Consider the following 21,402-nt stretch of genomic DNA (forward strand, 5'->3'; position numbering starts at 1 on the left):
CAGTGCTCAGTTTTATCGTTGCTAATAAAGTTTCAATATAATATATATTATTACACATACAATGCTGGGAAAAGGTTTCGCTCCCTTCTCAAAGTATTTTTTTTTGGTTGTTGCATAGTTTCCCCAATTTCATGTTTAAGATCCTCAAATAAATATACTGTAATTCTACTAAAATAATTACTATAACATTCCAGGTTATAAAAAGACTGACTCAGAAGTAATGTTTGGAACTTTTGGCTGCACAAAATAATTCTGAAGGCGCGAACTGGCACCATTGGTCTGCTTTTATTTCAGCAACGTCTATTCCGTGTCCTCCCTCTCTCGACCCAGTTTGTACTGATGAGGTGCACTAAAAAAGGCAAACATTAGCATATTGTTTGAACTTGTCGAGGGAATAAAAATAAAACGTATACTTTTTCTTCCAGACTCTGTGTAGACTTTGCTAGCTGTAGGAAGATTCAATGGCTCAAGCAGCTGTTTGACTGTTTACCGTTTAATGGACTGGATGTATGAAGGTCTGTAGTTTACATTGCATGGTGTATGGTCACAGGAGCACATTTCTTAAACAAATAGAATAAGTTTAAATTGCATTAAAACACTACTGTGTGCTTTAAAGCCAGAGGCCTATATTTGTGTGTCCATATAAACAGGGTGCACACAGTGAAGCCTTTGTGTTCACATTCTGTGGCGTGTTTTTGTTGGACAGATTTTTCTGCGGTGTGAAAAATGAGTTTTCACTCGGCCTGTAGCCTTGTGTCACTTTTCATATGGTAGGTCAGCTTGGCAGAGTAGCAAAATGTTAAAATAGCATCACAATGACCAGCTATAGAATTCTATGTAATTAGTCTAGACAAGCAACATTCTGTAGGGAACCCCTGCTGGGTTTTTTTAGTGAAGCTGCAATTCTGAATTTGAAATGACATATTTTCACTCAAAACAGCATCAATATGCAGCGTATAGTTTTCCTTTGCTGCCCTCATACCATACTTCACATACAAACTAATTCCACTAACGCATTTTTTTTCACTTGTTTTATGCCAAATTATACTACATATATTATGACATGGGTGCACTGGTTAGCATGTCTGCCTCGTAGTTCAGAGGTGCAGGGTTCGATTCCGGGTCCGGCCTTGTTTATGGAGTGTGCATGTTTCCTCCATGCCTGTGTGGGTTTTCGGAATCCCTCCGGGTTCACTGATTTCCTCCCACATTCTAAAAACATGCATGGTAGGCCGATTGACTTTTCCAAATTCTTAGTAGGTGTGATTGTCAGTGTGAATGTTTTTTTTGGTCTGTATGTGCCCTGCGATTGGGTGGCAACTGGATCAGTTTGTACCAGGCGTTTCTCCCAGCCACACCATTCCAGGTCTCACTGTCATAGTCCATGTGAGCATTGAAGTCCCACAACAGAACGTGAGTTCCTCCTATGTCAGAGAGGTAGTGATCCACGTCCCTAGAGTCAGTTTCTGTAACCGGAGATCAAACCACCGAGGTCCCTCCTTCTGGCCACCATCCAGCTCAAATTGCCTCCTTCCACATGAGGTGAGCTCACGGGAAGGGGCACCCACATTGTCCTTTCTGGCTGAGCCTGGCCGAGGCCCATGGGTGCAGGCCCAAGAATATTTGCTGACAGTGTTGATACAATGATGTCACACCGGAGCTCTGTAGAAAAACGTATTGAAGACTAATCAACTCCTGTAAAAAGGTTCCACCGTGGCTCTTTAATGACTGATATTATCAGTGCACTACGAGAGGACTTCGCTATTTTCCCTTTTGACAGAGTCTCACATTTCAATATCCTGCACAGTGACATGGCAATCCTTCAAAGCCTGCAGCTTTCTGTCATATGGGCATGTTTTTTGTTGGGATTCACCCTTCCTAGATTTTGACTATATAAAGGACTCGAACACCCATCCAAACAGTAACAGCAGCCAACAATTTGCCATAGTTGTGATTTTCACTCCTTCCCTGCTCCAAATGGACTCTAGTTTGTTTACTAATTGCATAGGATGTCCTTATGGCCCCTCTATCTGTCTGTTTGTCTGACCCAGTTCCTGCCCAAGTCAAGGAGGAAATGATGACATAGTGAGATTTTCCTGGTATTATGTTGTGTGAGCAACACTGACTTTCTTCATCAAAGGGAATGTTAGTTCTCATATTCATCTGCACTGTCCATTTTGCAATAACGTAGCGGGTACTTCAAAATAGAGGGAGATTAGGACTGTTGTACTATTCAGAAAGCGATTTTTGGAATATGTTGTGATTTACTCTGTCCCCTTTCTTGTCTGTGGCCATCTGGACATTATGTATTGGCACGTGCAAGAGGAAATATGAATGAATTAATAAACACACAGACACACTCGCCTGCTGAGTGGATGTCTTCCGATGTATTATGTTGTAAGGATTTATTGTAATTGCTAGTTGACAGAGTGTGTGTAATGTTGTCCAGTAGTGTATTTTAACATTTAAACTTTTAGGCCCATTCCCATATTTAATTCTTCTTCTCTACTTTTTTTTTTGTCTAAAATTCCCTTCCTTTACACATGACATGCATGGGGATGTAGACCCAGTTAATCATTCTGCCTTGGCTTTTATCAGATGGAATTTACATCCTGTTCCTGCACTTTTTTCAATGAATGTTTTATCTTTTTTTTTCTCAGTTATACTGTACATATATCCAGAAATGCTTTTCACCTTTGCAGCAGATTGGGTAGCATTGCTAAAGGTTCAAGGCTATGTCACTGGCCAAGTTGTGTGGTTTTCACCTGTTGTGTTGACAAGTGTTGCCTGTCTGTGTAAAGTGCACGAGGTAAAAGCAGGGGCGATTCTCCATATGGTTCCTGTTGACCGCTCATCCATCCTTAAAATCTCACATGTATTCATACTAATATTCTTCTGTCATAGATTAACTCAGAGGAAGTGCAGGTCAGAGCGTACGCAGGGCTGTAACTCACTCTGGCCTGGACAATATCCTACCACTTGCAAAGAATAGTAACAAAGGAAGTAGCATAGCACTTTTCGTCTCAGATGATTATCCTTTCTATGTGCTGTGACGTATCCATGACTACTGTGACAATTGCTACGTACTAATATAGTCTTTAACTTTTGTTTTAGAATACAAAATCCTGCTCCCACGGCCTCCCCACGTTCACACTGCAAGGTGTATTTAAAGCATGGAGAGCTGCATGAGCTGTGTGTGCCCCAGAAATGTCATGCAACCAAGTGTGTCATGCCTATCAATGAGGTTCTTGTCGTACATGCTGGACTTTTAGACCCAGAAATGACAGTATCTAGGACAAACACCAAGGGAGGGCCATGACGCATCTCTTACAGGCCCTGATGTTTTTTTGACTTTGGGGAAACTTTCGACTACTACTCCACACCTCTGTTCTGATTCAAAACTTCCTTTTCCCACTAGAAAAGACCAGAATCTACTGTCCCCTGTTAACTGTTGGTACCTGCTGCTGAACCAGGTGAGAAGGGAGAGCAAGGACCACGCAACTCTAAGCGACATCTACCTGAACAATGTCATCATGAGGTTCATGCAGATTAGTGAGGACTCCACACGACTACTTAAGAAGGTGAGGTCTATTAAGTGCACCTTTTTGCCTCTTAGGTTTAATGGTACAGAATATAAAATTAAAAATAAACCGAATTTAAATGAGGCAAAATAACAAGCTTTTTCTCTCGAATATATTGTTATAATTATTTGTTTCAGATGTACTGTAGTTATTTTCTGTATGAAAATTAAATTTGGTGTTCAAAAAGTCTTTTTTCAAACTTGAGTCTTGAAAAAGAGGGGGTCGTCTTATAATCAGGGTCGTCTTATATTCGGTAGTTTCCTCACAGTGACATCAAGTATTTTAGTTAAATGAAAGATCTGATATGTATGAGTACTATATATGAATTATTATTTTGTGAAATGCATCTCTTTTTAAATGTGAGAATGCAGCCTTGATCTGCCTGATTTCACATCACTTGGTCTTCACCCCACTGCATCAAGACCATAGATTCATGACCAAAACCGGTCCTTTGCCGCCTGGCCCACCACAAAGATGACAACTCCCTACTGGATTATGAGTTCCTTTGCTGTTGGAGTCACATGAACCCACCACAGACCCAAATTACAAAGTGGCTTTGCCTTAGAGGCATGCCTTTGTGTCAGCTTAGCTTGTGTGACTATTTCTATCTCGTCTGTCTGTCTCTCGTTCCATCTTTATTTCCGGCTCTTGCAAGCCATAACCATAAACATTTAACCTCCTTGTTGAGGTAAGGTCCTTTCATTCATGTACACAGTAGAGAAACAGAAAACTGCTACATACGTACTTCCATATCCGTGTCACTGATCTTTTATTTACACCAGAAGTGACAGTCATTTTGGAAAAGTTACTGTTTGTTGTTGTCCACACCTACTGCAAAGTATTACAATACTTTTTGAAACTAACAAACATGTTGTATACAATACTGAGCAGATGTTTTAGACACCACAAGCTTGTTAAAGGATCTTTTTTACAGCAGTCATAGTCAACAGTAAATGGTAGAACATTGAATGATGGTTTCCTCCAGACTTTTTTAAGGAACAACCAATCAGAGCTGAGGTGCAAATACAGAATTTAGTTTTGCTCGGGCATCTGGAATGCCACCACCGCTGTCACTGCCTATCTGGTTCATCATTTCACAGACAAACACAACTGCGGCCACTCCAATTTTTTTTCCGCTTTTGTGGCTGAAGTCTAAGCTCTACTGAGTGACATTCTAGTGATACATGGTCATTATAGCATTGTTGTAATACCATAACCTAAGACCTTTGCATAGTGCTTTGGTAATTGAATTTCAAAGGGAATTTCTGTGACATTGTGTAAAAATAATGCAGTGTGGTGGGAGGTCTACTAGGTTATAGGAGACCCTCGCTGTTGCTCGGCCTCTAATTAACGCCTCAGCAAGCCTTTGAGCCTAACAGTTTTGAAAAGATGGGTGTATTTTTGTCATCCTACCATCAGACACATCTTTATTACCCTGTGTGCTCAGATGTCATGCTGTTTGGGATAAATCCTCATAATAATAATAATGCACATTTTGTTGTGTGGCACCTGTTTTTTTTCCTGTTCGTCTGTCTAAAATTGGTAAATCTAAGTATATAGTCAGGCAAATCATATATATATATATATATCATGATGTAGTATTCATAATGTGGTGTTGTTTATTCCTTAGCACACAAACACACAAGGCCTTTTATTTCATTGAGCTCTGGAACACTTCCAAGTCTTCTCAATGGAGTTGGGTTGACCACTGACAGATAGTCAAATATTGTGTCCAATTAAATGATGGTTGTAAATTGATTTTTCCTTTAGTCAAGGCTCATGTCTTTTCATCGTTTTGTTATGCATAAAGAGTTTAAGTATTTTATATATGTATATATATATATATATATATATATTTAAGTATTCAAATATAAAAGTACAGATGACTTATAAGCAGTTTAAATCATTTAGTATGTAATATTATGGTCATGCTTCCTCATCCATTTTTAGTTTAAAAATGCGCAGTTAAAATTTTAGGAAATATGTCATCGCTTGTCCAGGTGGTAGTTAAGGTGTTGCAGATAGGCTACTTTACCAGCACGATGTTCTAATAATTTCAGACACCAGCCATCTTAAGAATGTTATCCACTTTGCTGTATAGTTAGGGAAATGCAGCCTTGTGAGGAGTGTCTTCCTTGTGTATCTGATTTTTTTTTTCTCAACTGTCCAGTTTGGCTGTGGCGTTCTGGGCTGTATAGTGTTAAGTTTTATTAATCTTAAAAGTGCCGCTCAGCACTGAACCATATTCAGAATGGAGTGTCTCCGGAGCGTGGCCAAAGTGCTTGGCCAAAGTTTCAAGCAGGTACCATTGGTCAACCAACAGTACATACAATACAATTAAAAGAATAGTTTTTTTTTCTCATCTTTAAAATATGTTTGCTCAGTCCTTACATCCATCCAGTTATGCATAAGCCCACTTTACTTGCATAACTTGCAACTTCAGAGTTATATGACTTCAGGAATTGTTTCATTGTTTTTTTTGTGACAATGACAATAAATATTTTTGAATCTTTGAATAGATAATATCACATCTGTTCCACTTTGATTGTGGGGGTTTCTCAGATCTTGAAGCAACATCTGCAAATCGTAGGCTCATTGCGTTGGTAAAGCTTTATTCACGCCAAGATTGTACTCATACGCTTTACTGTAGTGGAGTAAATGGAGTGGAAGGAAGATCATAATTAATTACCACAAATCCTAAAAATGGTGTGCAATAAAGTAGTATATATGAATACTGTATATGAATGAAATAAATTAGTAATGACCGTTCATTTGTCTTCCATTATCAAAACGTGCATTCGTGTGTCTGTAGTCTGTCAGTTTTGCTAAGGTTAGGAGCTGTATTGAAATGTTGAATAAGCAATTCGCTCGCTTGTTCTCACAGTTTTCCATTCCTTTAAATTGTTTTCCCAGAGCAAGGAAATTGCATTTCAGCTCCAGGAAGACTTAATGAAGGTCCTTAATGAGCTATACACGGTAAGTAGTAATGATTTCCCTTTTTTGTTGCTAATGTGTTTCAAGTGCCTACTGTGCCTTATGCTGCCTCACTAAGAACTACTGATAAATTGTCTCTATTGTTATGCCTCCAAAATGCAACTTATAATTTTTACTTTATTAAAACAGACTGTAAAATAACATCAATTCACATCAATTAACTGGTTGCCAAATAATGCCATCTCTAACAAATAATAATTTGTAACTTTGAAAAAATTTGTGTATTTATATATGTGTATGTACTATATGTATTTTTTTAATATATATAGTAGTATATAGTATTTATATATAGTCCATTCAAGTCAATATACAATATCCACAAGTGAGCAACACACTTGTGGATTTGACCTGGTTTAGCCTTGGTTAATGTACATGTGCACACACAACATTGAGTCGGGTGCACTCGAGTTGGGTAAGCTATTGCATCAGACATCCAGAGTCCCTGTGTCTGCCCCCACCAGTGAAATAACAGGTCTGGTCTGTCTCTAAATGTGTCAATCTAAAAGAAGCTGCAAAATAAACACAGCATTGCCAGATTCTAGACCAGTAAATGAGGAGTACATTGCCCAAGGTCAGTCAACCGTCCCTAAATTAGTATGAGTTGAGCCAAACCCCACCAAAGGCAATGGCTTCCACATCAGGCTTTGCACTGCTCTCTTTATACAGAAATAACTGATTTTAAGAGAAACAATGTTTAGATTACAAGTTGGGCTCGTCTGAATCTATGCTAAAACTGAAGGTTTTTGCAAGTTTAGTGCTTGCGCAGGTTCTGGGGCTGTTATTTGCTGAAGTGTGTATCATCTACCAAACTTTGGGAACAAAACGAAAATATTTATTATAGCATATGTATATTATTGTCACATATAATGGAAGTGAAACGACTCGAATAAACACGGCAATTTTGTGTTCTCGCTTTTGCATTGAGTAGATTTACAGTGTTTTACTTATTTCGCTATAGTATCGTTTCAGTATCGCAATCGAGCTATTATGAGCTGGTATCGTGTCAAAGTCAAAATCTTGGTAATGTGACAACACTATAGGTGACTTTGGAACAGATGTTCTCTCTCGCTTCCTCTTGAATACCTGCAATTCATGGTCTTGCTTCATGATTTTATTTTTATTGATTGAATCTTTTCATAATGGATCTTTATTGAGTGAGTGTGAATAATACACCCACTAACAATTTCCTAAGGCTGATGATTCATTGCAGTTCTTTAATCACGAGTATCATAATGCTTTTCATCCCCCTCCACTAAAAGCTTCTCTCTGATATTGTTAGTATTCTTTCAAACCAGATTGTAGTACCTCTGTGCACATAGGTTTGAACCAAATGCCACGTCATGATGGTGACGCAACTGACTCATAGTATTAGTTCAGTGTATTTTGTACAAAGGGTCAGTCCTGCAGACAATACTGTGTAAGGAACTTTGAGACTCCCTACATGATACTTCATTTAGACTTACAGTACATTCCATTGTGAAACAATCAAGCATTCACTGTTTTTTTTTTGCACCCTTCCTTTTCTCTCTCCAGGTGATGAAGACCTACCACATGTATCACTCAGAGAGCATTAGTGCGGAGAGCAAACTGAAGGAGGCAGAAAAACAAGAGGAGAAGCAGATTGGTAGGGGAGATCCAGTTTTCAGCATCCGCATGGAGGACAAATACCAGAAGCGCAACTCTGTGAAGAAGATTGAGAAGATGAAGGAGAAGGTACATTAGAGCAGACTGCAGGGCTTATTTGTGGAAGTTCTGTTTGAATTCTGTCTCACTTGGGGACAAAAGATGTCCATTCAATAGGATTATTTTTAAGTCTTCTCGGATTCCTGTTGTAGGGAGTCTTAAAATATAGATGCCATGGAAGTGTGTATGACAGAGTGCTTTGGTCATTGGATGGTGACTAACAGCTTTCCGTGCGTCTGCTTGAGAGGAAGTGTAGACTGAAGACTAAGAGTTCAGGAGCATTCCGATGTGTTTTACTTCTTCTTTTTGACTCATGTCTGCTTTTATTAAGGTGATGTTTGCCAGACATTCTCTGCCGGATATGCAGAGACATAAAAAGCACAATCATTTGTCAAAAAGATGCGATTCGGAAAATGGACGAATGGTTCGATGGACAATTCTTGTCATTGGATTGCTCATTATGCCTCGCAAGCTCAGTTGTTCAGAGCATCTCATTCTTGCTTCCAATTCTCTCACTAGCGTCAAGCCAAATATTCAGAGAACAAGTTGAAGTCCGTCAAAGCACGAAATGAGTACCTCTTGACACTGGAAGCCACCAACTCGGCTTTTTACAAGTACTACATTCATGATCTGTCGGACCTAATCGATGTAAGTATTACTACATTCTTTTGTCTCCATCTGTCTTCTGTTGTAGCTACACTGGTTATCATTACAAACGATTTACAGTTGAGTATCTCTCATTTCTCTGGTTTTCGTTCTCTGTGGATCCGCAATAATTCACTGCCAACATTATTGACGATTGCTTTAATGTTCAATGTATTGATGTATCGAAAAGTTATACTGCTGCTGAAGGGAATGAAGTGGAGTTTTTTGTTGTTGTTATCAAGCAGTTGAGATTTTGTATTCCAGACAGCAGTGAAGGAGATGACTCAAGTGTAATCTCTATTCCGGAGCATGCTGTGTGGTGAAATTACCCTTCACTCCGCCTTGCTCACAAGCCTTCAGATCTCTCCAGGATTTGTGTTTGAGAATTCATGTGCAAAGCTGCCTGCATGAGCTGCATTTGCGGACTGAGCACATTTCTTTATTACTCAAGACGTTCACAATGTCAAATTGTTTTCGTGTGTGTCTTGTCTTTGGCGCACAAACTTTGGTCGTATTTCTAATCATAGACGATTCCAAATATGTTATATCCTGAGCATAATGATGTGCTGTAGAGGATGGTAACAATAGTTGTGTCCAAACGTGACCTCCAATTTATCTTTCTCTTTAGTGCTGTGATTTGGGATACCATGCCAGTTTGAATCGAGCCTTACGGACTTACCTGTCAGCTGAATACAACCTGGAGACGTCTCGCCATGAGGGTCTTGACATCATTGAGAATGCGGTAGACAGCCTGGACCCAAGAAGTGACAGGCAAAGGTTTATGGAGATGTTCCCTACGGCCTTCTGTCCTCCTTCAAAATTTGAGTTTCAGTCTCACATGGGTGATGAGGTGAGTTCAGAAAAACAACGTCACGAGGGAATGCAGAAGAAAACGAGGACCCTTTATTTAAAAAGTAGTTGAAAGATCGTTATCGCAAGTAACATTGTCTACAACAATTTGAAAAAATAGTTGTACTAGGTTCATCTTGTTTTTTCTTTTTCAATTACTTCACTGGTTCTTCTATATCAAACAATTTTCTTTAGGTTCATTTACCTGACATGTTTCGGCGGGACTCTGATGAAGGCGGAAGAACCCGCCGAAACATGTCAGGTAAATGAACCTAAAGAAAATTGTTTGATATAGAAGAACCAGTGAAGTAATTTGAAAAAATATTTCAGTATCGATGATTTAGTCTTAGTTGTGTTATTGCTTCTGACAGCACTGATGAATGCAAAGGGCAGGAAACATAAATATCAACTTTCCTGTAGCTGTCTGCATCTTTTTAGATTTTTCAATGATCCTAGTAAATAATAATAGTGTCCCACCACTGGTGAGCTACTCAGATGGTCTTTATGGGCACCACGTTGGTGAGCCCTGTTTTAATTGATAATCTGTTTGATTTCACTACCAAATGCAACCGTAGTTAGCAATGGGGGGGTGAAGTGATTTTATGCGTATTTCTTAGATGTATATGTATTGTTTGTTTAGGTGTGTCAGATCTCAGTGCAGCCACCAGTGATTGGAGAGCTAATACTGAGGTTCCAGCAGTTGCAGTCACGCCTGTCTACTCTGAAGATTGAAAATGAAGAGGTAAAACAGAATTCATTTTTATATTGTGAATCCCTTCAGTAACATTACATGCATCAAGCTGCTCTCCCATGTCTGACCTGCTTTCCGTCTTGCCTCTTCCTTTTTTCTCAATTTCTTTTACCTTTCCACATAAGAGCACTATTTTGAAATATTTCACAAAAATTAAAGAGTGAGGATATGTGGGTATTTATATTAAAAAAAGTATTTTGTGTATTAGTATTCCGTGCAAAATATATCTGATAGCTCACCATGTATGACATCATATATCATTAAAAAATACATTCTGTCCATTAAGTATTCAGCATACCTATTTGCTGCAAGTGGCTATGATGACAAGCCTTATGTCCTTGGATGGTTTAAGTGGATGTCCTGGTGGGTCCAACTAGAAGGACACTGCTGCCTTGTGTTATTATTACCAGATGGCCTCGCTACCCTGGCAATGTGTGCCCGAGACATCCTTGAAAAATGAACGTTAAAAGCATTTTGACGACATCCAAGCATGAACTGTCAAACGTAGCGAGCCTGTCTTCATCCGGCCGGGAAAAGCTTCAGGGCAGTGCTTGACAGAAGTGCAGCTGTTTCCTTTGCTCTTTGACTGCTGGGAAACGGTGAAATCGTCGCTGAATTTACTTTGCATGAGTTGTGGATTTATGTTTTAGAAGAACACTCCGGCTCTTATATCCAGTAAGCAAGGTTTAAGGTGTGATAGATGCCTCTATAGTTCAAAACTGTTTCCCAAGGGCACTGTTTAATGATTCAGTGTGCTTAATCTTCCTTTTATTAGGAAATTATTTAATGCGGCAGACTGACTGCCGACAAGTGAGACAATACGGCGCCAGCTTGGAGGGTAGGACGGCTGAGTTGGGCCGGTCCTGACTGTGTCATGCGGCTGTCCTTACGGCTTGAGCCAGACTCAGGGAGCACGCGCTGAGGTGCGGGCAGTAGGTTCCAGGCGACGCTGACTAGATTGGGCAAGACGGCTGGGTTGTGCCAGTCCTGTCAGTGGCGTGAAGCTGTCTTGATGGCTTGAGCCAGAGTCAGGGAGCACGCGCTGAGGTGCGGGCAGTAGGTCCAGGGCGGCGCCGGCTCGACAGGCGGGACGGCATGCAGCTGAATGACCGTGGTGGAGCTGGTCCTTATACAGGTGCCTTGCAGCCACCCTTGACAAATTGCAGGAATTTATTTCTCGGCTTCACATTGTGGCGTGTCAAGTCACGACGGGGTCACCAATGTGGCAGAAGTAAGGAACACATCTATTCTCTGACTGACTGCCAACAAATGATTTTCTCCTTTGTTTTCTTGTCAACCCATACTTTATGAAGAAAGTACAGTATGTTTCTTTGTCAGTTTGTTTTCCCTAGCAACTGCGTCAAAGCTCTACTTATAGTTTGTGGTCCACCAGATTGCACATTTGCTACATTGTCTTTGGAAAGCTGCAGACATTTCTTAATAGCCTCTAAAAGGTTAAGCTAGGTGTTACTGTTCATGACTTAATGACACACCGCTGTCTTTTCTAATAACATTAACTTAAAGATGGGGCAGGTATATTGTGATTTCCTTGTACATATGAGATGTTTGTCTATTTTAAGTCACAATACTGCACATTGGGGGGCGAAGGGATGGACAGCCCAGACATTTATGAGCTCCTTTGACAAGAACCAAGCAGTCATGGTACTCACAGTAAAAGCCTGCAACTGACTCTACAATCTCCTTTGAACGCTTTGAGTGCATGGAACAAGATTGCTTTACTTTTACTTCCTTTTTTTAGTGTCAAGGGCTCGCACGAAAGGAGTTTTAGTGGGTAGAGACACAATGTGCCTCAAATCCGGTCATCATCTGCGTCATCTCATCTGTCCACAGGTGAAAAAAACATCGGAGGCCACTCTCACCACCATTCAGGACATGGTGACCATTGAGGATTATGACGTCTCGGAGTGCTTCCACCACAGCAGATCCACAGAGTCGGTCAGATCCACTGTTTCAGAGACTTACCTCAGCAAACCGAGCATTGCGAAGAGGAGGGCCAACCAGCAGGAGACCGAGCAGTTCTACTTTATGGTAAGCCTCCAGGTGGTACTATGCAAGGGGAAAGAAAAATTATAATGATTATAAAGAGCAGTGGGCAGGTATGCAATTGTTCTGAAAATATTGGACACCAGACCATTGCCGAGACTAGAGAACTCAGCGCTGTTCACATGGTCTCGTACTGTAAGAGCCACACCAACATACCTACATAAATGGACATGAATTGAAGACGGTTAACAATTTCTCAGTGTCTTTTGCCCTTGGCTGTCTCGATGATATTGTAGTGGGTAATATGACAAGCACTTGAGGCAACGTAGTTATTATTTGAAATTCTCCACAGAAATTCCGTGAGTTTCTGGAGGGCAGCAATCTCATCTCCAAACTGCAGGCCAAACACGATTTGCTGAAGAGGATGATTGGTGAAGGTACGTTCACTTTTGATTTCATAAAATGATTTGTACATACCGTACATTGTTGTTGGTGTTTTTACCTCTCTTTGCCTCAATCTATTCGATTGATGCAATTCTCCCGTAATTTTCGGACTATAAGTCGCGGTTTTTTTTCATAGTTTGGGTGGGGGGGCGACTTATACTCAGGAGCGACTTATATACATATATATGGTTTTTTTCACTTTTTTGGGCATTTTATGGCTGGTGCGACTTATACTCCGGTGCGACTTATAGTCCGAAAATTACGGTACTAAAATGTAAGCTGGTTTAGCTTTGTCTCTATTCAAATAGACATCATACCTCAACATTTAATGCTTTAAACGTATAAAAACAACAACAACAACTTTATCCAAATGTGAATCTGGTAGTCTTATTTCTGGCATTATAATGACTGAAGAAAGTTCTCGGGATATGCATAGAGAATGTAATGGTCAAAGCGAGTAAAAGGTCGCTTCTCAAAGTCCACTACACTCAAAGACAGAAGCTGGCATATCCAACTCACCAAGCATTGTTTCTATTTTATCTCTTTAGGCCACAGAGCTGACTACATGACCACAAGGTAAAGTAGAAAAAAACAAAAAAAAACTCATGCTTCAGGACCAGCACATATTCACAACCTCATTCAGTTGCGCCAGCAGCAAATATTTGACAACCTGTTTGCATGTTAAAGACAAGGTGCCATCAACACAATTTTTAATGATTCATTGAATATTTTGCTACATGCAAATATGACCCCTTTGGCAAGTTTGATCATTCCCTATCCTGAGAGACGACAGGCCTGTATAGTAAACATTTAATCATTTTTATTTTTTCAACATCTCCTTCATAACGTGACTAATTCATGGACATAATGGCTACTGGAGGGTAACGTTGCTGAAGACGATTGCATTGTCGTCTCCATCTAATGCATTTTTTGTATTCTAGACATCCCAATGGGCTGTTCAAAACCCACACTGGCACCAGGCGGGCTAGACCCCGCTCTGTTTTTAATGTTAGGTTATTTAATGGAAATATGGAGTCGTATATCAAGGTACTGATAACCACACTGTCCGCTCAACATTGCTTCTCCTCCTCATTTTCTCTCTTGCTCCAGCTTTCTGGCCATTTTCATGGGATCCCCCAAGCCATTTAAGCTGCAGTTTAGCCTTAACCTGCCAAAACCTTTCTGCGCCTAAACTGTAGCAATGGCACTGATAGCTTGGAAAGAGAAGAGTGCCACTTGGATGGCTAAATGGTTGTCTCAGTCAGTGAGCAGCCTCTCTGGCATGGTCAGAGAGCAGAGTCTGGTCAAAAGATCATGCTTAGTGACAGTCTTGAGTGGATGCCAAACTGATCAATTGTGCTGACTTCCTCCTCCACTCTTTCCACTGCCACAACTGGTGACCAGAACCGTCCTGTCCCGTCCCGTTCCGTTCTTTTTGGTTTAATGTCAGCACAAAGTTGGTTGAGGGTGCCCTTAAAAGCTTTGGTGAGCAGCTGCTGTGGTCCTAATCCGGGTCTTGCTTCTTTCCTTCTCTTTCGCATTGCCTGCCTGTAGCCGTGGACGACGGAACTCACATGCCCGTCATCAGGTAGACATCTTGAAGCATCTTGGGGAGCCCCTTCTGCTTGCCTGCTTTCTTTAATGCTTTAACATTTTGCTTCATTGTATTTTGAATAGCATCTGACTCAGACAGATATGACTTGGTTACAGGTGAAATTACAAAATTGCAATATTTACAAAATGCATAGAGCTGCTGTGACAAAGAGCATCTACACTGTTGAACTTGTATCTGTACCAAAAGTCTCTAAGGCTTCTAAGTACATATATGAAAAAGTGGCACTGTAGGGTGAACTACCTCAACGGCAATAGTGAAACAATGAAAATGCGTTTCTACTACAGGTAATAGTAACATGCAGTTACCACTCAATAATAAACTTGTATGGTATCAAGGTTTCAGGGTTCATTGTAAAATTCGCATTCAGGTCTTTAACTGTGGACTTTGATTGTTTCCATTTGCTTTTGTGTGTGTGTTTTTTTAATTTTGCACACAAAAAAAACCATTATGCTAAAATGTTAATTGCTAAATGCTGGAAACAACTTTTTGTGTGAATGAGTATTATCCGCATAGAAAAGTTAGTAGTTTAATATGAAAATCAGTCACCCGTATTCCTTGCGGAAAAGATACTATTACATAATTCTGCCGCACCAGACCTTTTCCTCAGCTGTCCGAGTCGCCACTTCCACAATTGATAGCCAGCATTGGCATGGACCCTTTTGGACTGTGCGTACCCCTGAGAGCTGTAAACAGATCCACTGTATCATAAAAAAAAAAGCATGCACTGCTTTCCTGTGCAGTCAGTCTTCAGCCGTGGCTGGCACAGAACCAGAGCAAGAGTGCAGCCCACTTATGAGTGCATTTAGTAAATGTATCTTCATAAAACTACTTTGCTTCGAGTGTGTCAAGCCATCTAAATGATAAATGATCATTGCTTCAAGCAGGCTTTTGATGTGAATACTGTCAGAGACAAGAAATTGCTGCTGTATATTAGAATTTGAAATTATTTAACATTGAAACACAGGTTTATACATACTCCCTGTAATAGTAAGAAAAGTGGTTGGAGTTTATCATTTCATAAACCAAACAAGTGGTAATAATTACAAATTGTACCTGAAGTCAACTCTTGTCTGCGTCAGCAAACTATACACTAACCCTCTTGTCATTGCTTAACATACTATGTATTAGAAAAAAACCATGTGCATGTTTGTATGCTGTCGCGGTTCCACAAAGATATATATATTTTTTTTAAATCTCCAAAGCACAAATGAAATCATTTTTGAATGCAAAAACAAACACTCAAATAATTTTGAGACATCTTTGTTGGACAGTGATGACACGTGTTATAACTCAGCTGAGACTCTAGATTAATAAAATGTGTTTTTACATTTGCTAAAGACATTGGTCCTGAAGAAATTTGATAATTGTATTAGGACTAAAAGTACTACTAAATAAAATGAAGCTTTCCAGCAAGTGTTTGCATGAACATATGTTAAAAAATGCTGTCTCTAAACTGTGCAAATGTCAAAACACAGACTGTCTTTGAAATTTGTTACAGTTCAGTTCAAAATGAGTTGCTTTCTTCGATTAAGCATGCATCAGCTAATATACGTACCTTTTAAATCTTTTCAAGGACTCTGGGCAAGCTATTCCTCGCGTGGTTGAAAGCTGCATTCGTTACATAAATTTGTATGGTGAGTTGTTTTTACTTTCCCTCACAGAAAAATGTCATTTAAGTACCACATCCAGAGATCCTCAAACAACGTTTGTCATTTAATGACTATGAACAAAGCAAAATGTTGGTGTGTGACAAGGGAGTTTCCCTCACATTCCTTGGGAAATGCACAGCCTGGTTCAAAGCTTTTTTTGTACTTGAAATGACCCTCTTAAAGAATATTACCTCAAAGCTTTAAATATGATATCCTATAGTTTTCCGCGTTGTCTGCTGCATTTTTAAGACGCTAATTGAGGGCTTAAAAAGTGCTAATTATAGTTCATTTTGATCCTTGACCTTTTACCCTTTGATGAATCCTAATACTAATTTGGAGACACTTAAGTATTCCCTAACTCGAATGATTTTTAGCTAGGGATGTGGAGGGATATAAAGAACATAATGTGGCCTTGTAGAACAAAGCACCGTCTTTTTCTGTTCTCAGCTAATGAAGATATGTTCGCCTTCCGTACTTATTTCCTGACTATTTCTTTTTGTCTCTATGAGTAGGTCTCCAGCATCAAGGAATATTTCGGGTATCTGGTTCCCAGCTGGAAGTCAACGACATTAAAAATTCATTTGAAAGAGGTATTTATTCATCAAAACAGATTGGAAGAATTCTGATTTCCACATGATACATGTAATTTACACTCAACTGTGCATTCCAACTGACTCCATTATTGTGCCCATGTTAAAGGAAATGATCCTCTGATAGACGACGAGAGTAATCATGACATCAACTCGGTGGCAGGCGTGCTTAAACTCTACTTCCGTGGCCTGGAGAACCCTCTTTTCCCCAAGGACAGATTCAGTGAACTGCTGTCCTGCATCCGTAAGTATAGGGGTGTATTTCTTTAATCACCAATGTGTGCTGTAATGCTGCTTTGTGTAATGTTGTGTAGGTCGAATGTGCTCCCAAGTGTACTTTAGTGCACTTGTGCAAGATGAGTGATGGAGATTCCTATTTACGTTCCCCAGCTCAACATGACAATGATAGCAGTGTGGGCTGTGTGCCCAGCAGGGTTCCACATTTGGAGAAAAAAAAGTTTTTTCAATGTGGAGTTACTGAGATTAGCCTCAGGCTAACGTTTCAGTTCAAGTGCTCTCAGATGATTGTTTTTTAGGAGCACTGCAGCTACTTCTGGAATTCATTGTGCAATGTGCACCATAGAGGTTTTGCTTTAGTCTTTTGCACAGGCCTTAGGTCACAAACAAAAGGGGTTCTGGGCTTTATCTGGTCCCTCACCACCTCATGTAACTCCTAGGATAACTTGGACACACAAACCCCTCCATCACAATAAGGTGATGACTCAAGGCGAGGACTGGTCCTTCTATTCAATCTTAAGATTTCTGTTTTCTAAGTCAATTTCTGAACATAGGCTTAGAGCCTTAGACTATTTGATTGGTTGTGCCATCATTATGGTCATGTGATCATGACCTACTGTACCGTTTGTCAACATTCTGTGACAGCAGCCTGAAAAAAAACTCCATTATTAACAACTATCAACCATGCGCCCGCAAGAGACCTTGCCATTTGAAGATACCCGCTTTAGGTGCAAATGTGTAGTGCATTAGTAGATATTTGCTTGACCATAGAGTCACCCAAGACCTTAGTTGTTCATAAAATCTGTCATGCATCACAATTACCCTAGGTGCCCAGATGGCACAGAATAACTGGAGGGTGTCAACGCTATTTTTAGCAGCCAGCAGAACCACAACTCAGCCAAATATAACAAGCAACCTCAAGTGCCACCAAGGACACTTACATATCTACAAGCTCCTTATGAATTTTGCGAGAAGGATGCTCCATTAGAACTTTTTTTTACTTTTTCTACTTTGTCATTGTTGCTGCTGTAGGAATAGATAATCTGTACGACAGAGCACTGTTCATTCGGAAGATCCTCCTGACCATTCCAAGATCAGTCCTTGTTGTGATGCGCTACCTCTTTGCGTTCCTCAACCAGTAAGTTAATTTTTTTTTTGGGGGGGGGGGGGGGGGATCTGAAAAGCTTTTCATACTTGCATTCAAAAATACATTTTTTAAATTTCTCTCCACAACAGCTATTTGCAGTCTGCCTGAAATGTCACACGTTTCAATCTGTCTACTTTTCCCCCCCCCACAGCTTATCTCAGTATAGTGACGAGAACATGATGGATCCGTACAACTTGGCCATTTGCTTTGGCCCTACACTCATGCCCACACCGGAGAGCCAGGACCAAGTCTCCTGCCAGGCCCACGTCAACGAGATCATCAAGACCATCATCATTCACAATGAGACAATCTTTCCAGATGCCAAAGAACTGGATGGGCCAATCTATGAAAAGTGCATGGCAGGAGGAGATTATTGGTAAACTATTATGACTAGAAATATAATTAATAGAGTTTCCACCAAAATCTCTTTTCCTAGCTGTGCTACTACTGTGTTACTGGTGTCTAAATCAGGTTGAACCTAACCAAGCTTAAAAGACGAATCGCAATGAGGTCACATATTTTCTAAATGAATTTATTGGCAATTTTTTTTCTTCTGATTCATTATTGTTATTATTATTTTGCTATGTGTCAAACATTGGCATCCAGCTAAACCGTCATATGGCAACCACTTTTCTACTTTATGAGAGCCACCCTGCAACTGTGGATGTCGTATATTTATTATTATATTTATTATATTTATATTTAAGAAGTTATTTTACTTAATGAAACCTTCCCTGGTGATAATGGTAGATTGAAACAATCATTGTTGTACGAAAGGAGAGGTCATCTGTGATTAGGTGAACCAAATTAACATATTTGAAGGCCGTTCTATGGAAAGAAACAAAAATAAGACTCACTCAACCTAGAGGTTTTTCTTTGTCACCCTCTGATTTTCTTTTTTTGGTTGAGTCACCACAAGTTGACACGGTTTTATCCCTGGCTAGAGCTAATCACCCATCTCAGCATGACCCCACATGAATCCCTTGGGAGATTTGCACTCTTGGCTGCCTCCCTTCTTGTAAAATAAGAGGTGGTTAGTGACATTTTACCATGGGAGGAGACGGTCAGTAGGGTAATCTGTTCGACAGAGATGTGTTCAGCTCTCCCATGATGTCAGAGGAAGACCATTTGGGAAAAGGAGGGCAAACTACAAATGGAAGACTGAATCCACATAGAATACCTACAGTATAATAACCACTGTTTTCTCTTCATGAGTACAAGCCTCCTTTATTTCCAGCTGGCCAAAGAAGCAATAGACCCCTTTGTATGATAAATCCATGACTGCCCGTTTGTTCGTGTTCCCCGCAGTGAGAGTCCCTACAGTGAGCATGGGGTACTGGAGGAGGTTGACAATGAGGGAGGCACAGAAGCACACACCAGTGAGGATGGTGAGTAAAGACATAGTTGCTGCATTTAATATCACAGTCTTCGTCATTCCATGAAGCAAAGCATCATATTTACACTAACTGTCTTGTCAAACTTTACAGTCATGCCACACATGCTTTCCTCAGTGGTTTTGTGAGGGCTAAACCCAGCTCACCGCGGCTAATCCCGCCTTTCAGCCTGTTAATTGCAATAACCTTGAAGGGCCAGGGGTACTGGGCTTAAAAGGATGGACGACTATTAGTATTCTAATGTTTAAGCTTTTTCCTAGGCGCTGCCTCAACATCCCCCCCCCCCCTTTTTTTTGTAAAGCCAAAACCAACTAACTGAGCCTCTTCACAAACACAAGTATTTGTTTGAAGCTTTAGGATCACAGTTTGTAAATTAGTTTTTTCGATGTGTCATAATTTAGAAAGAGTGAACATAAGACATCTGACAGGAGTGTCAGATTTAGTTGCGACAGCATTAGTTAAGGTGCGAAAAACAGATCTTGGTGTTGTCATTCAGAATATAGTAGAGAGAAAAAATGTTGAAAAGTGATATATGTGACAATTCTCTGGTATGGGACTGGACAGAGAGTCCCCTAACCCCAATTGTTCTTTTGCATGGCTTAGTCAGTGGTTTTCAGATGTGAAGCATCACCAAGGGGGCACACAGCTGCTTGAGAAAAATAAAATACAAACATAGTAATGTCATTGAGCGCCAATTTTAAAAGACGATGTATAATATTTCCGTTTTCCCGACGACTACTCAAATAACTTGAAGTGAGTTTGCAAAAATATTGGATATTTTAGATCGATATTTTAGGCACAGTGGACACCAGCTATTTGCTGAGAATAGCAGCCAGGCCCGCCTGTGAATTGCAAAACCAGCAAATAATTATTCAAACCTCAAGATATAAGCAGGCATATACAACCAATAAGTGTTTTCTATGGAAAAAAGGTGCCCCCCCAAATAAAAAATTATATTTTGAGAAAAGACTGTTGGAGAATAATATTTAGAGAAAAATATCTGTGATAGATGAATTGTGGTTGCCCTAACCATTAGTATGCGAGGGTCCACTATATATATTTCATTTCAGGGTCCAAATAAATGTTCTCAGTTCTTTATTATCTTCCACTAGACTAGATGATGGTGGTCAGTGTAATTTCCATCATTTCTAATTGAGAATTTGCTCAAATGCACAATGATACATAAACATCAGCAATAGACTTTTTAATTAAGGGTGTGTAATAAATAGCTGCTGTGGAGAAATCATCTCTCTGGGAGGGTATGATTTTAACCTTTTATCACGTCATACTGGAATAGAATGCACAGAAGGACCATAAAGAATGATGTAACATGGGGCTCACTGACTCACATGCCGTGACATTAATAGTGTTACATCTTCCACACCATCGATAAATTGATACTGTAGTAGCTGGGGATTTTGCTACAAGGTCGAAGTTGAACAAATTGGCACATTGATTATATATCACGTTGTAGGAGGACACCATGATGTCCTCGTTGTCAAATGTACCCACAGGCATATGTTTTATTGGAATGGACATGTTGAAGGGCAATATTCTATTTTGCAGTGAGGCACAGCAAGTTTAGACTTTTAGAATTTCTTCAACATACAAGTCGTGGACACAGTGCATTGTTCATTTTTTTAGTAACACATTGCAAAATATACATGTTGTTTGTATGCCAAGATAATTCTTCTGATTAGGCAGTTTTTGTGCAAGAACATTTAACTTGCTTACTGAGTTTCATTTCTGGTTTCATGTTCTTTTGCGAGGAAATTTTGGTTCGACAAGCTTAATTTCGTTAACTCTTTTACTATTTCGC

The 21,402-nt window shown here is 39.9% G+C and overlaps 1 protein-coding gene across 4 annotated transcripts in view; it reads left to right on the plus strand.

The window, feature by feature from the left end:
- The window catches only part of srgap1a (SLIT-ROBO Rho GTPase activating protein 1a), a 41,739-nt gene that overhangs the window by 13,572 nt on the left and 6,765 nt on the right, over positions 1-21,402 (plus strand). For 2 of the 4 annotated variants that reach the window (XM_037255452.1, XM_037255453.1), the window contains 16 exons: positions 3,419-3,581; positions 6,495-6,557; positions 8,109-8,288; positions 8,778-8,906; positions 9,532-9,753; positions 10,393-10,494; positions 12,355-12,552; positions 12,860-12,944; positions 13,500-13,527; positions 13,893-13,998; positions 16,140-16,200; positions 16,728-16,805; positions 16,915-17,049; positions 18,075-18,180; positions 18,341-18,565; positions 19,498-19,577. In XM_037255452.1, the coding sequence (XP_037111347.1) occupies positions 3,419-3,581; positions 6,495-6,557; positions 8,109-8,288; positions 8,778-8,906; positions 9,532-9,753; positions 10,393-10,494; positions 12,355-12,552; positions 12,860-12,944; positions 13,500-13,527; positions 13,893-13,998; positions 16,140-16,200; positions 16,728-16,805; positions 16,915-17,049; positions 18,075-18,180; positions 18,341-18,565; positions 19,498-19,577 (1,961 nt within the window). Of the gene's footprint in view, positions 1-3,418; positions 3,582-6,494; positions 6,558-8,108; positions 8,289-8,777; positions 8,907-9,531; positions 9,754-10,392; positions 10,495-12,354; positions 12,553-12,859; positions 12,945-13,499; positions 13,528-13,892; positions 13,999-14,505; positions 14,540-16,139; positions 16,201-16,727; positions 16,806-16,914; positions 17,050-18,074; positions 18,181-18,340; positions 18,566-19,497; positions 19,578-21,402 lie in introns of all 4 variants that reach the window. The other 2 variants (XM_037255454.1, XM_037255455.1) reach the window with 1 other exon arrangement.

This window comes from Syngnathus acus, chromosome 6 (genome assembly GCF_901709675.1).
Source record: "Syngnathus acus chromosome 6, fSynAcu1.2, whole genome shotgun sequence".
In the NCBI taxonomy this organism is placed as follows: domain Eukaryota; kingdom Metazoa; phylum Chordata; class Actinopteri; order Syngnathiformes; family Syngnathidae; genus Syngnathus; species Syngnathus acus.